We start from the raw sequence: 13,786 nt of genomic DNA, 5'->3' as shown, positions 1-13,786 counted from the left end.
TTTCAGAAACTCATACATTTAAGTTGTTGAGTTAAAAATCTAAAAATTGCAGCATTCCTTAGGCTTTGAGAATAGAAGTTAGTTGACACAATGAAGGTGGCTGAAATATTTTTTAGCGTGTGTGAAGGTCTGTGAATGCTGAGGTGCTCACACACTCACGGGTTTGTTTTGCTGAGACAGAAGAAGGCGCTGCCCTCTGGGATGGGAAGAACTTTCTCTTTAGGAGGAGCAAGGTCAGCCATCTTCAGCTGGACGCCTCCGTCTGAGGAGAAGAGAGAGGAAACATCTGTTTGGATGAAGAGCTCATCCTACTGACCTGGAGCTACAAGGTCTGTCTGACCAAGATGATAATGGGCCTGGACTCTGGGGGTTCTGGTCTGCTTTTAGAACTGGGCTGGACCGATGGTTCAACGTCTGTTTGGTGACCCAACATCTAACCCTGAACCTCCAGAAGTCCTTGTCCCTGGAACCACTCACCAGTTCCCAGAGTCAATTTCTGGACTGTTATGAAATATTTGTCCATTTGAACAAACCAATCGTGCCTCCAGAGAACATGCAGGACCAGGGGATTCTGGTTCCGGTTCATTTAACAGATCCTCACTGTCTTTTACTAAAACAGTTTTGGGTTTTAATTTGGAAAAATCGACTGGACCGAAGACTGAAGCAGAGATTCTGCTCTGGAGAGTCAGATGTTGTCCTAACATGGCTGCAGAGAGCAGTTCTGGTTCCTGGTTGGTTCGATGGTCAACGGATCAATTAGTCAGAACGTTACTGTGAGAACAGACCGTCTTCTCCTTCAGGAAGCTCCTCTTCCTCCTCATACTCTGTATCTTCATCGATGTCCACCTGAAGAGACAAACAAACGTTAGAATAAACCGAGGACACGTCAGAGACCTGGTAACCCTGGAGATCTGCTTACCTTCACTTCTCCTTCGGCCTCCTCCTCTCCCTCACCCTCAGTCTTCTTTCTGCAGAAGAGAAAACAGGAAACCATCAGGCGAAATAAAATCCAGGTTTCCCATCTGCTTCTCCATCACTCACTCTTTCTTCTTGTCATCCCCATCGCCTCCAGCCAGATTGTCGACAGCAATGGCCAAGAAGACGTTCAGCAGGATGTCTGATGGTCGGTAAGGAGAAGATGTTTGGGGAGTTCTGATGGATGGATGGAGTCAGATGAGCAGAGCTCTCCAATAATAAAGCGTTTGATTGACCATGTATTGGTTCGTTGCCATGGATACAGTTGCCACAGATGAAGAGGATGACAAAATAAATGCAGACGATCATGCCTGGGAACACCGGGCCGCCGTACGCCATGATGCCATCGTACATGACCACATTCCAGTCCTCACCTGTCAGGATCTGACACACAGTAATCATCAGGGACACGCCCTCTCAGCGGGTGACATCACCTGTTGTTGCCGTGATACCTGGAAGCAGGTGAGCAGCGCCTGCGGGAAGGCATCAAAAGTGCTCCGCTTGGTCTGTGTCTCATCGAAGTTAAACTTTCCTCCGAACAGCTGCATGCCGAGCAGAGCGAAAATGATGAGAAAGAGGAAGAGGAGCAGCAGCAGGGAGGCAATGGACTTCATGGAGTTCAGCAGGGAGGCCACCAGGTTGGACAGAGCCGTCCAATGGCTGAGGAGACACATGGACACCATCAGAGACCAGGAGTTTGGGGCCCACTTGGAGGCCCAGGTGTGACCTCTCACCGTGTGACCTTGAAGATGCGCAGCAGGCGGACGCAGCGCAGCACAGCGATCCCCAGTGGAGGCATGATCTCCAGCTCCACCAGAATGGTCTCGATGATCCCACCACACACCACGAAGCAGTCAAAGCGGTTGAAGAAGGCCACAAAGTAATGTGCCAGACCCAAGCTGTACATCTTCAGCAGCATCTCCACCGTGAAGAGAGACAGCAGCACCTTGTTGGCGATATCTGCAGAGGAAAAAGGACCTCACCAAGACTGCCCAGCATTTGTCAAAGAGAGGCCACCGGGTGGCAGCGCTGAAGCTGGCGCTTACCCTGGACTTGAGTCAGCCAGTCGGGCTGGTTGTAATGTTCGGAGGCGCTGAGTGAGGTGTTCAGAAAGACCAGCAGGAGAACCAGCCAATAGAACGTCACCGATTTGACAGCGGTGCGGCAGTTCCTGCGACAGACTCGGTTCCAGCGACGCAACGTCTGGCTGAGACAGAAAGAACCCTTCAGCAACTGGAATGTCTGAAAATAGGACTTTCTTCTACAGAAACTCACCAGCAGCTGATCTTCATCACAGAAGCACTGGAACACAACAGACTGAGGTCAATCTACTGCCTGAAGGTGGCGCTGGATGATGAGGTCATCAGCGGTTGAAGAAAGCCACATGACATCATCATCATCCAGATGATGATGTCATGTCTTTATAAGCTTCTGGTCAGTGGTGGCTACTGCTAACTATCTAGCTTAGACTTAGACTTAGACTGACTTTATTGTCATTTTCCTGCACAGGGTGTATACAGAACGAAATTTCGTTGCATACGGGTCAGAACAATGTTTTGAGGTTCCAATGTTATGAGGTTACTCCGGAATATAAATCTAAATATAAAATATAAAGTGCAGGACTGACAGTAAAATAGAAGTTATTTAGCTCTGTACATGTGCAAGGTATGAAGTGGAGACCAGCTTTTGAGTGCAGTCCAGTTAAGAGTTCAGCAGTCTGATGGCAAGTGGGAAAAAGCTGTTTCAGATCTGCTAACTCTAATTCACTAATTATAAACATTAGTTCCACAAATGCTAAAGCGCTATGGAAAATATGGCCTTTAATGGAAGCTAACGCTAGATGCTATACCAACATTGTAGTTAGCAGATACTAATGATAGCAAAGTCTTAATTAAACTCTAAAAATCCCAGAGAAAATGGAAGAAGGTTACCAGCAGGCTTGGCAGCAGTTGGTGTGTTCTTCATCGATGTTCTCGGTGTTCTCTGAAGCTGTCTCACTCGCTGGAAGACTCGCTAACAGACAGAGACAGACAGGAAGACAGAGAGAGACGGAAAGCATTAAGGTTTTGACATTAGCATTATTGTTCTCCATCAGTGTGTCTGTCTCTTTGTGTCCACCATCTACTGTGGATCATTGTCTTGTCAGAGACATTCTGGACCATTTGATCTGAAACTGACTCACCATGAGTGTCATTGGAATGACTGAACCAGCCAAACTTCCTCTTTTTATCGGACAGATCCCCCAGGGACGGCCCTGAGACACACAGGAAGAGACAGAGTCATTACAGACCACCCTGCAGAAGCTGGACCAGTTCACTTATTCTCAGGTTCTACTCCTCCAGGTTCTGCTCCTCCTGATCTTTGGCAGGATGTGATGGCGTGATCGTGGAGATGATGGGGAACCTCTGGAGGATGGAGCAGAGGATGCATAACAGCTCCATCAGCAGTCATGAAGGTGTTGGTGTTTGATGGTGAAGAAGGAGTTGAGCCTGGAAGCAAAGCTTTCCATTTATGATCCAGAAGGAATGACAAGCAGCTGAAATAAGTTCCCTCTACAGCAGGCACCCTTGACTCCAGGCCTCTAGGGCCAGAATCCTGCAACTTTTAGATACATCTCTGCTTCAACACACAAGTCAAATAATGACGTTGTTAGGGGGACTCTGGAGAACTGGACCAAATACTAAGGAGGTGATTCAGGCATTTGGGTCAGGTGTGTTGGACCAGACAGATCTAACAGGTACAGGACACCAGCCGTCAAAGACTGCACTTGAAGACTCCTGATCCACAGGGAAGCCGGGCTCTGCCTTACAGGTCAGGAGAAGAGATCCATCCTGGACCTGTTACCCTCATGGAAGATGGTGGACAGATGGATGGAGAATGATCCAACCAGAACCTTCTCGCCATCCATTAATGAGAGCTACATGTTTCTGAAGGTTCCAGAGAGAAGATGTGCAGAAGTCTAGATGTTTTAGGCATGAGCATGTTGCTCATCAGAACCATGATAAGAACCTGTGTCCTGAAGGTTGAGGAGACCAACAAGCCCTCAGAGTCTGATCCTCTCAGAAAGCAGCAGTTTTGGATGTGGACCTTGAAAGAGACCTTCAGTGTTTGTGCTTCTTGACTGTCCAGTCTGACCCGTCGTACACCATTCTCCTCTCTGGAGAGATCCATAAATAATCTACTGAGGTCAAAGTGGATCTGAGAACGGCAGTAAGGTTGCCCTGTGTGGACATCATATTGAAACCAGACTCCAGAACGTACATCTGACCTGTTCAGCTGTGTTCTTGATGTTCTGATTGATCTGGATCTCTTTGTGACCCAGCTGATGCTCAGCTCAGTCATGTGACCAATGGTAAGCCATGTCACATGACCTGATTCTGCAGCTCTCTCCTTTGATCCAGAGAAAATCCTTAATCTGAGTCAGTACGGAGTGCTGGGCTGAGTCTGGATTATTTCTGTCTCTCAACATCAAACTGCTGGACTGAAGGATGAAAACACCGACTCACTACAGAGTCTGACTTACGTGGGTTTCCGTCCTCGTCCAGTTCATCCATGTCCTCCGCCTGAGTGATCCAGTCCATGTATCCACACAGATCCTCCTCCATCTGCTGCTTCTCCCGGAGCTTCTGGAAGTCTCCCCGGGCTTTGGCCTTCTCCCTTTCCTTACTGAACTCCCTGAAACATTCAAACGGCATTCATTTAGGGGTGAGTTCTGGTCCGGTCCTACCATCAGAACCTTCTGGGAGTTCAACTGACCCGCTGAGGACTCCCAAAACCAGATTGAGAACAAAGAAGGATCCAAAAATCACTAGACTGACGAAATATACCCAGGGCAGCTCAAAGCCAATGGCGTCGTTCATCTGCAGAGAGAGACCAGGAGAAGGATGAGGAGACGTGGACACGACTCTGAGTATGGAAGGACAACTGGAGGTGAGTCCTCACCCAGTACAGCACATCGGTCCATCCCTCCATGGTGATGCACTGAAACACCGTCAACATGGCAAAGAAGAAGTTATCAAAGTTGGTGATTCCACCATTGGGACCGTCCCACCGGCCCCGACACTCAGAGCCGTTCACAGTGCACTGGCGGCCATGTCCGGCGAACGCACACGGCACCGGCTCATCCTCCACATAGTTATCTGGAGACAAGGACAATCAGTAGAAGAAACTCACTGAGGAGACAAGAAGATGATGAGGCAATACCCAAAAAAAACAACGCCCTAAAGAGGTAACAGCCTTGGCGAGACAACACTATAAAGAAACATTTTCCATGGCAGTAAATCGGTAAATGTCAGTGTTTGATGATTGAATGCTTGTTCATTGAAAATAAAATAAACCCTTCTTTAACTGCAGATAAGGTCTTGTTCTGTATCCTGTCAGCAGCTGAACATTTAGGAAAAATCACCCAGACAAACCGAGTGAAACTATCTTCATGATTCTCTCTGGACCTTGTGGGGTGTGAGTGATTACAGGTGTGACCAGTCCATTTGTGTACAGCACCTGTCCTGATGTAATAGCAGGTCCTGTGCATTCGTCCGATGAAAAGTTCCAAGCCAATGATGGCGTAGATGATGATGACGAAGAGAACCAATAGAGCGATGTGTAGCAGAGGAACCATTGCCTTCATGATGGAGTTCAGGACGATCTGCAGACCTGAAGAACACACAGAACTGAAGACATTGTTGGACACACATTGTCCAGTCAGGTCACTGTCCAGGAAACTCACTGGGGACTCCAGAGACCAGCCTGAGGGGTCGCAGCACCCTGAAGGCTCTCAGAGCTTTGACGTCCAGACCTCCCGGCTTCCCTGGCATGTGGTGAGTGGTTGCCTGCTCGCCACTTGACTTATGAGTCATCGTCTCCAGGACAACGCTGAATAACCTGCACAGAAAAAGAAAAGTGAAACATCAGTTACGTGTTGTACTTCTGAAGGTGTGGCTTCTAGGAAGGAGGAGTCAGCATCCCCAGAAGTTTCCTTCAAATGTCTCACTGTTCAGGTTTGCATCCAGTTAATACGTTGGTTTCTGATGCATGTCTGATCCCAGAGGACTGAGTAAACTGAAACTACCCACCCATGTGAGCCTCCATCGACTGCTGACTTGGTAAAAACCAGCCCCTTTCAGATAAGATTAGATAACATAAGATAAATCTTTATTGTCATTGTCACAAGGACAACGAAATTCAAAGGGTGCCATCAGTCGGTGCACATGCCCAAAAACAAAAAATAACTGTCTCACAATTCACACACAACGCAAGAATTCTCTACACTTTGCTCCGTCCAGACCCTCTGAACAGAAATTGAGAAATGTTTGTTTTCTGGAGGTGTAAACTCTGTTGAAGTTCAATGAGATTGACTCTGATTTAACTCAATTGCTAATATCTAGCCATGACATATGTCATGCTAACCCTGTGGGGAGTAAGGTGACTACATCTTTGCCAGGAATAAAATGCTTTAATCATTCCTCTTTAATTGCTAAATGAGATGAGAGTCGAGTGTAATTGCGTAGAAAGGTGATGGAAGTCATAGGTCCAGGAGGGAAACCCAGACGTTCTCTCTCTGGCTCACCCTGCAGGATCCCAACGTTTTCCTGGATAACAAGGATAACCAGTCCCACCATGGAGTTTTGGATCCTCACCCATTGGGAAGGACCAGGAAAACCTCCAGCTGGAGGCGTCCAGATGAAGCTGGAACCCTGTAGAGCAGCAGCAGCAGCTCTACTCTAAACCCACAGAGGAGATTCCTTTCAGGTGCTTGAGTTCTGGTTCTGGTTCTTTCAGTCCTGGTAGGACCATAGATGAGGCCTGGACCATCGATGAAACAGTAAATCCTTTTAGCTCTCCACCACAGATCAGGCATCCACTGAGACCTTATCCTCATCCAGGCGCAGCAGTTTACTTCCGATCCTGCAGAGAAGCAGGAAACTCCAGAGGGTCCATTGCTGTCTCTGATGCAGTGAAGTGGACCAAAGCATCCCCAGGCAGAGTTACCATGACAACAGGCTTTATCATCACCAGCATCATCACTGCTCTGAGGACATCCAGTCATGTCTCCTGTCCTGCAGTGAGGACAGAGGATGAAGCTTCAGGTCTGCAGGAATCAGAGCCAACCGCTCCATCACTTCAGTGTCTCCAGACTGAAACACTTCAGCTCAGTTAGGATGGATGGATGGATGGATGGATGGGTGGATGGATGATGGATGGATGATGGATGGATGATGGATGGATGGATGATGGATGGATGGATGATGGATGGATGGATGGGATGATGGATGGATGATGGATGGATGGATGATGGATGGATGGATGGATGGGTGGATGGATGATGGATGGATGATGGATGGATGATGGATGGATGGATGATGGATGGATGGATGATGGATGGATCGATGATGGATGGATGATGGATGGATGGATGGGATGATGGATGGATGGATGGATGATGGATGGATGGATGGATGGATGGATGATGGATGGATGGATGGATGATGGATGGATGGATGGATGGATGGATGATGGATGGATGGATGGATGATGGATGGATGGATGGGATGATGGATGGATGATGGATGGATGGATGATGGATGACATCATCTTTCAGGTCTGTATGGCTGTTCTTATTTAGTGGTTTTTTTTCTGCCAGTTTGTTGATTCTTACATTGTGTGTGAATTGTGAGACAGTTATTTTTTGTTTTTGGGCATGTGCACCGACTGATGGCACCTTTTGAATTTCGTTGTTCTTGTGACAATGACAATAAAGATTTATCTTATCTTATCTTATCTTATCTTATCTTCTGGACATGGAATCTCTGTTACAACCTGGGCGGCCATTGTTCAAAATGGAAATAACGTTTGCACGAAAATGGACAGTAGCTTTTAGCGGTAGGAGGTAGAGCTGATGAAAAAGTTTGGCCCAATAATTATCAAGTCACTAAACAAGAATCTCTTAGCTCTGCTAACGCTAAACCGCTACACCTAAAAAAAACTAGCAGAAGCTAACAGTAGGAAGGAACAACGATCCTCAGCTGGCCTGGGAACCAACGCTTTGGGAGGATCTGGTCCCAGTGGCTGGAGAGAGGAAAGTCTGGGTCTCCAGGCTGCTGATGGATGGATTTTATTCATAAAATCATTGAAAACTATGAATCACTTCACTTCAGATATATAAACTACTTAAATAAAGCGGGTCAGAACCTGGGACTCGCCCACAGAAGGATTGAAAGGCCTACACAGACCTCCAAGGCTCCTGTGTTCCTACCCAACAATGACGATGACGAAGTCCAGCAGGTTCCAGCCGTTGCGGATGTAGGAGCTTGGGTGCATCACCAGACCGTAGGCCAGGATCTTCAGGAAAGTTTCTATGGTGAAGATTATGAGGAAGACGTACTCCACTTGTTCCTGAAACACAGAACAAGGTCCGTCAGAACCGGACAGCGGGACACATGATCGGTTCTGGTGGCAGGAGAACATGGACTGGATGATCTCAGTCCATGTTTAAGTCCGTTGGGTGGAAGACCAATGAACAACATCTCCTGATTTCAGCTGAGAGCGAGGCGCAGCCATCACTCCAACAGGAAGTGACTGCGTGAACAACAGGCTCGGTCTGGAGACGGAGGAGGATGCTGAGAGCAGAGAGAGCTGGAGCAGCAGAACAGAAAGTCCTCAGAGCCGATCACAGATCTGTCAATCATCCACTGCTCCAGCATTTATCCTGCACCGCTGCCTCCACAGCCCCAGGCTCTTATTCTGGAGGTCAGGCCTTCTCTCACCAGGTCGTGGTTGGTGGAGTTGGAGTCATCTTCAGGAAACGGTTTGGAAACTCCCAGAGCTACGCAGTTAGCAAAGATGGCTAACAGGATAAAGATATCGAACGGTCTGAGAAACGAGTTCAGGAAGTTCTGAAACTAATAGAGGAACTGCCTGGTCCCTGGTTTAATGGCACCAGAACCTGTTTCTGTCTCCTGCTGCTGGAAGACTTCCTGGTTTCTGTCCAATCAGAGAGCAGAGACACGCCCACTCTCTTTCCCTTCCAGTAGATTTCAGCTCAGCATGGTTCTGGAGACACTGGACCTGGAGGTTCTGATGACTGGGTCAGATCTCCCACAGAAAACAATATCTGTGTTTCCATCAGTGTGTTTTTATTTGCATTTTGAAGTATTGCATTAAAAATGGTCAATGGAAACGGCAAAACTCAAAGTTTTTGCGCTCGCTTGAAGTGGATTTGGGGTTTTCTGGAAAAGTTCATTAATGGGAGATGGAATCACATTTGCTAAATAAATTCTGACTTGCAAACTTTTTACTGTTTCTTACAGCTGTGTTTACGTCAACATCTGACCAAATCATGCTAGCCCAGTTAAATCATTCCAGACCAGGAGATGGAAACAATTTTCTCTTTTTGCAATATTTTCAAAGTTTACTCAGAATTTGCATGAAAATTGGGTGAAAACATCTTTCTGTAGAACCAGAACCATTTGCATGTGATGACACCAGAGGGTTCTGATGCTAACAGAAGCAGAATGATGTCAGGTCCAAACTGGAATTATAAAACATGTGTAACCATGGTTACACATGCCCTGCGACAGACTGGCGACCTGTCCAGGGTGACCCGCCTCTCGCCCGGAACGTAGCTGCAGATAGACACCAGCAACCCTCCCGACCCCGTTAGGGACAAGGGGGAACAGAAAATGGATGGATGGATGGATGGTGTAACCATGGTTACACGTTATTTATAATATCCTGAAATGTCCTGGTAGCTGATTGGCTGAAGGATACTTCCACTCGACGATGTGAAGTGCGGCACGTCGGATCGGGTTGTTGAGCTTCAGACAGAACAACGCTCTGGGGGCCCGCTGGACCTGGTTGCTGCCCTGCACCTGAGGAGGAAGGTGACATCATCACTTACATCATCAGTTTCTATGGTAATGTGTCTGGCTCAGAGCGAAGAGCCAGCACATCCTCCTAATGAGAAGGTTTTTCAGAACAAAACGGATCGGTTCTTCAGATGTTGTAGAAGAACCGATTGTCATGGCCTCTGAGGTCTGGGGACGCAGAACGTTGACATGTTTCATATGTTCATAAAAATACAGCTGACTTCAGTGTGACCACCAGATCTTTGGTTCTCATTTCATCCCATCATCATCGGGTCAGAAGAACCAGAACCACTTAATGTCAGCAGAACACAGGATGGGGTTCTGGTCAGGAAAATGACTGAAATAATGCTGAAAGATTTGATCGTTTCTCCAAATGAAGGCATGTTTTCTCTTGATGTTAGCATGTTCTAAACCGGTGGTTCCCAAAGTGTGGGGCGCGCCCTCTAGGGGGGGCGCAGTGCCACTGCAAGGGGTGCGGGAAGCAATATGGATGAAAAAAACAAACAGTTACACAAAAGTGTTTGACTGTAAAGATGGTTTGTAGTTTGTTTTGTTGCAACCTGAAGGGTGAAATAAAGTTCAGTGGAATCTGAAAACTAAATGTGTGTTTAGGTTTCTGTCTGGTTGAACCATGTCACCAGTTGATTCCTTTTCCTTTTATTGTAATCCATACGGGTCCAGAAAGTCTTTGGGAACCACTGTTCTAGATTGATGTTAGCGTGTTCTCACCTGTTTCTTGGCGTGTTGTCCTCTTCTTCTCTGCGTTCCAGTGGAGCTCGTGGTGGAGTGAAGCGTGTCGGTTCTCGTCATCCTCACTCCACCTTCATCTCCTCCGTCCAGCTCCTCGTCCCACTCTGCTTCCTCTTCCTCGTCTCTTCCTCCTCCACTTCCTCCCCCTCCATCCGCCTCCTCCTCTCCGCCCCCCTCCTCTCCATCCTCCGTCGTGGCGTAGCCGTTGCGAGCGCTCCCTGCAGACACAGAGTGGAACCAGCAGCTGATGAACCTGAATGTTGCAGCGTTTCTCTGGTTAACCACCAGATTAATCGATTAATCCGATTTGGGTTGAAGGTGTTTCTAAACGTCTAAATGGTTCCCAGTTTGGGTTCAGACTGGGAGTTTTTCTCCATCTAGACTCTGATGTGTTTCAGCAGCAGGAACCGGGCTCAGAACCAGAATCTTAGCTGGTTCTTGATCCAGTTTGGTTCTATGGTTCTGGATGTCTGGTTCCTGAGCGACAGCAGCGGCTCTGAAACCCAAAGGCTCCATGGATCTGGTCCAGATAAGCTTCAGGTGAATCCTGCATCTGGACCTGGATCCATAGAACATTTAGGGTTCTGGAGGCGGAATGTCGGTTCTGCTGGTTCTGACCCGACAGCAGAACGAAGAAGATCTTCTGTCCTCTTTGTCCTCCTGCAAGGTCAGACAGGAGGGTAGCAGGAGGAAGAAGAGGAGGTGAGGAAGAGGCGGCAAGGGAGGGGGAGGAGGTGTGTGTATGTGTGTGTGTGTGTGTGTGTGTGGAACAGCTGTGACCTAGATCTGTGTGTCCACGGCGGATCTAGGACGTGATTTCTGTGTTAAATCCTGAGGACACACACGTTCAGGCTGTGGTTCTATCCCTATGGGGACCGTCACGGCGCCCCCCGGAGGCTGTGTGAAGCATCGCTCTGGAAGAGGTTCAACCCTATCTGGAGTCACTCCCAGAATTTCCCACAATGCTTTGCTGCCGTCCAGCTGTTGTTCTGAGGCAGGTGGAGAAACATGGACGTGATATGTTCACTGCCAGCCTGGAAAACAGGAACAGATTGTCCATGAAGTAAACGCTCTGTCCTGTCAGACTGCATCAGAACCAGAACCGGATAAGATCTGGACCTGCTGGATCCCTGAAGGTCTGAGTTCTGAGGAACTCAAGCTTAAGGCTTGAATCTGCTGAGAACCTTCAGTCTGGCGGTGGAACCTTCAGTCTGGCGGTGGAACCTTCAGTCTGGCGGTGGACCGCCCCCTCCGTTGTTGAGCTGCCAGACGTTCCCACAGCAGAACCGACCGATTCTCCAAGTCGGTTGGAGGATGTTTTAGTGACGGAGGCTCAGAAGTTGCTGCTTGAGGAGTTTCTGATTAATGACCCAAATGGTGACATCAGAGTGAACATAACCGGGCCTGCAGCAATACCAGAACCAGAACCCTGCAGCAGAGCCTCTGAACATACCTGAATACCCAGAACCTCAACCTGATGAAAGATTCTGATCTTTCCAAAAGCTCCTCCAGAATCTCTGCAGTCCACCGGGTTTTAGGCCCGGTTCGATTAACTCAGAACAACGGAAGGATTAACTCTGCTACTGCGGCGCTGATCCGGTCACACGTGCTCCCACCTGTTTCCATGGCAACATCAGATGAGGAGTGAAGAGCATCTTCATCCAGAGAGCGGGACCAAACGGGTCCATGTGTGGTGGCCCGGTATTGGTGTAGTACCGGGCCAATACCCCGGTACTACACCCTGCTCTGAGGTTCTGACTGAACTGCTTCATCGCTGCTGCACCTTCTGCTCATCTTCATCCTCTGAAGCTCAGGTACTAACGGGTCTGGTTCCACTGGAGGTTCTTTTCCAGGAGGCCAAACCAGAACCAAGTCTGACCCAGGAAGTTCTCCCTCCAGAACCACCTGGTCCTCAGCAGGAAACGTCAGGATGCTAGGAGGAACCAGAGCTAAACACTCAAAGCCTTTAGAACCAGAACCAAGTTCTGAACCGGTTCTCCTTAGCCCGAATGAGAAGATGGTCCTGGACTCCAGATTGGACCGTTAAGAAGACGGTCGTCTCCTTCTAGAGGCTCTAGGGGGAGCCGCTCCAACCAAGAACCGCCTCTTGACGAGAGCGGTCCGATAGAGAGCAGACACAGGATCAGAACCACCAGCAGGTCCAGTAGAACCTGAGCTTCTGACGCCCTGATGGATCCACTGTTGGTTCTGATGGAAGAGCTGAAGGCAACTGGACCGAGTTCAGGTCTGATCCAGACTTCTGCAACCCGAAGAGGCTGAGCAGTCAGAACCCGTCCCTCCAGAACCCGTCCTCTCTTCCAGAACCCGTCGCCTCCAGAACCTGTCCTCTCTTCCAGAACCCGTCGCCTCCAGAACCCGTCCTCTCTTCCACAGCCCGTCCCTCCAGAACCCGTCCCCTGCAGAACCTGTCCCTCCAGAACCTGTATTCTCTTCCAGAACCCGTCCCCTGCAGAACCAGTCTCTCCAGAACCTGTCCCTCCAGAACCCATCCTCTCTTCCAGAACCCGTCCCTCCAGAACCAGTCTTCTCTTCCAGAACCCATCCTCTCTTCCAGAACCCGTCCCTCCAGAACCAGTCTCTCCAGAACCTGTCCCTCCAGAACCCATCCTCTCTTCCAGAACCCGTCCCTCCAGAACCAGTCTTCTCTTCCAGAACCCATCCTCTCTTCCAGAACCCGTCCCTCCAGAACCAGTCTCTCCAGAACCTGTCCCTCCAGAACCTGTTCCTCCAGAACCCGTCCTCTCCAGAACTTACCTCTGCCGTTCTCCTCGTACATCTTGCTGCTCTTCGTCACTGGTGGACCATCATCATCCTCTGCGTCTCCTGGACCCGGCGGTCCTGTGATGTCCTGGCAGGACGATCGGATCGGGCCGCAGCAGCGTCTGTAATCCGGCTCCGCTCCGCTCGGCTCCCGAACGGAGATTAGAGGCAAAGGCTCAGAGAGGGAGGGGGAGGGGGGGAATTAAAGAGACAGCGCCAATAAAAGTTTAACCTCTGATGCAACTGAAGAGGAAGAGGAGGAGGAGGAAGATCTGGTGATGATGATGAAGATCTGTCAGATCGTCGTCATCATCAGAAGAAGATGGACGCCTTCCTTCCAGAGCCAGAGGAACCCAGGAAAAGTTCCCACAGCATGATACCTCCTCCACCATGCCTGGCCTCTGACAGACACAGCA

General features: G+C 48.9%; 1 protein-coding gene across 1 annotated transcript in view; it reads right to left on the bottom strand.

Annotated features, from left to right (window-relative positions):
* cacna1fb (calcium channel, voltage-dependent, L type, alpha 1F subunit) overlaps positions 1–13,571 on the bottom strand; it is a 28,397-nt gene extending 14,826 nt beyond the window's left edge. Inside the window, exons 1-21 of the mRNA XM_028011476.1 lie at positions 13,365–13,571; positions 10,569–10,807; positions 9,742–9,842; positions 8,739–8,844; positions 8,228–8,367; positions 5,702–5,856; positions 5,476–5,628; positions 4,918–5,114; positions 4,732–4,835; positions 4,499–4,650; positions 3,158–3,229; positions 2,907–2,988; positions 2,251–2,277; positions 2,022–2,182; positions 1,710–1,935; positions 1,428–1,635; positions 1,239–1,359; positions 1,042–1,117; positions 920–968; positions 786–846; positions 160–262 (exon numbers count right to left, since the gene is read on the bottom strand). Of these exons, the coding sequence (XP_027867277.1) occupies positions 160–262; positions 786–846; positions 920–968; positions 1,042–1,117; positions 1,239–1,359; positions 1,428–1,635; positions 1,710–1,935; positions 2,022–2,182; positions 2,251–2,277; positions 2,907–2,988; positions 3,158–3,229; positions 4,499–4,650; positions 4,732–4,835; positions 4,918–5,114; positions 5,476–5,628; positions 5,702–5,856; positions 8,228–8,367; positions 8,739–8,844; positions 9,742–9,842; positions 10,569–10,807; positions 13,365–13,386 (2,555 nt within the window). The 5' untranslated portion in view covers positions 13,387–13,571. The remainder of the gene's footprint in view (positions 1–159; positions 263–785; positions 847–919; positions 969–1,041; positions 1,118–1,238; positions 1,360–1,427; positions 1,636–1,709; positions 1,936–2,021; positions 2,183–2,250; positions 2,278–2,906; positions 2,989–3,157; positions 3,230–4,498; positions 4,651–4,731; positions 4,836–4,917; positions 5,115–5,475; positions 5,629–5,701; positions 5,857–8,227; positions 8,368–8,738; positions 8,845–9,741; positions 9,843–10,568; positions 10,808–13,364) is intronic.
* Positions 13,572–13,786: the final 215 nt, after the last annotated feature.

The sequence above is a fragment of the Xiphophorus couchianus genome, chromosome 24 (assembly GCF_001444195.1).
Source record: "Xiphophorus couchianus chromosome 24, X_couchianus-1.0, whole genome shotgun sequence".
NCBI classification, from domain to species: Eukaryota; Metazoa; Chordata; class Actinopteri; order Cyprinodontiformes; family Poeciliidae; genus Xiphophorus; species Xiphophorus couchianus.
This window is presented reverse-complemented; position numbering and strand designations above follow the sequence as displayed.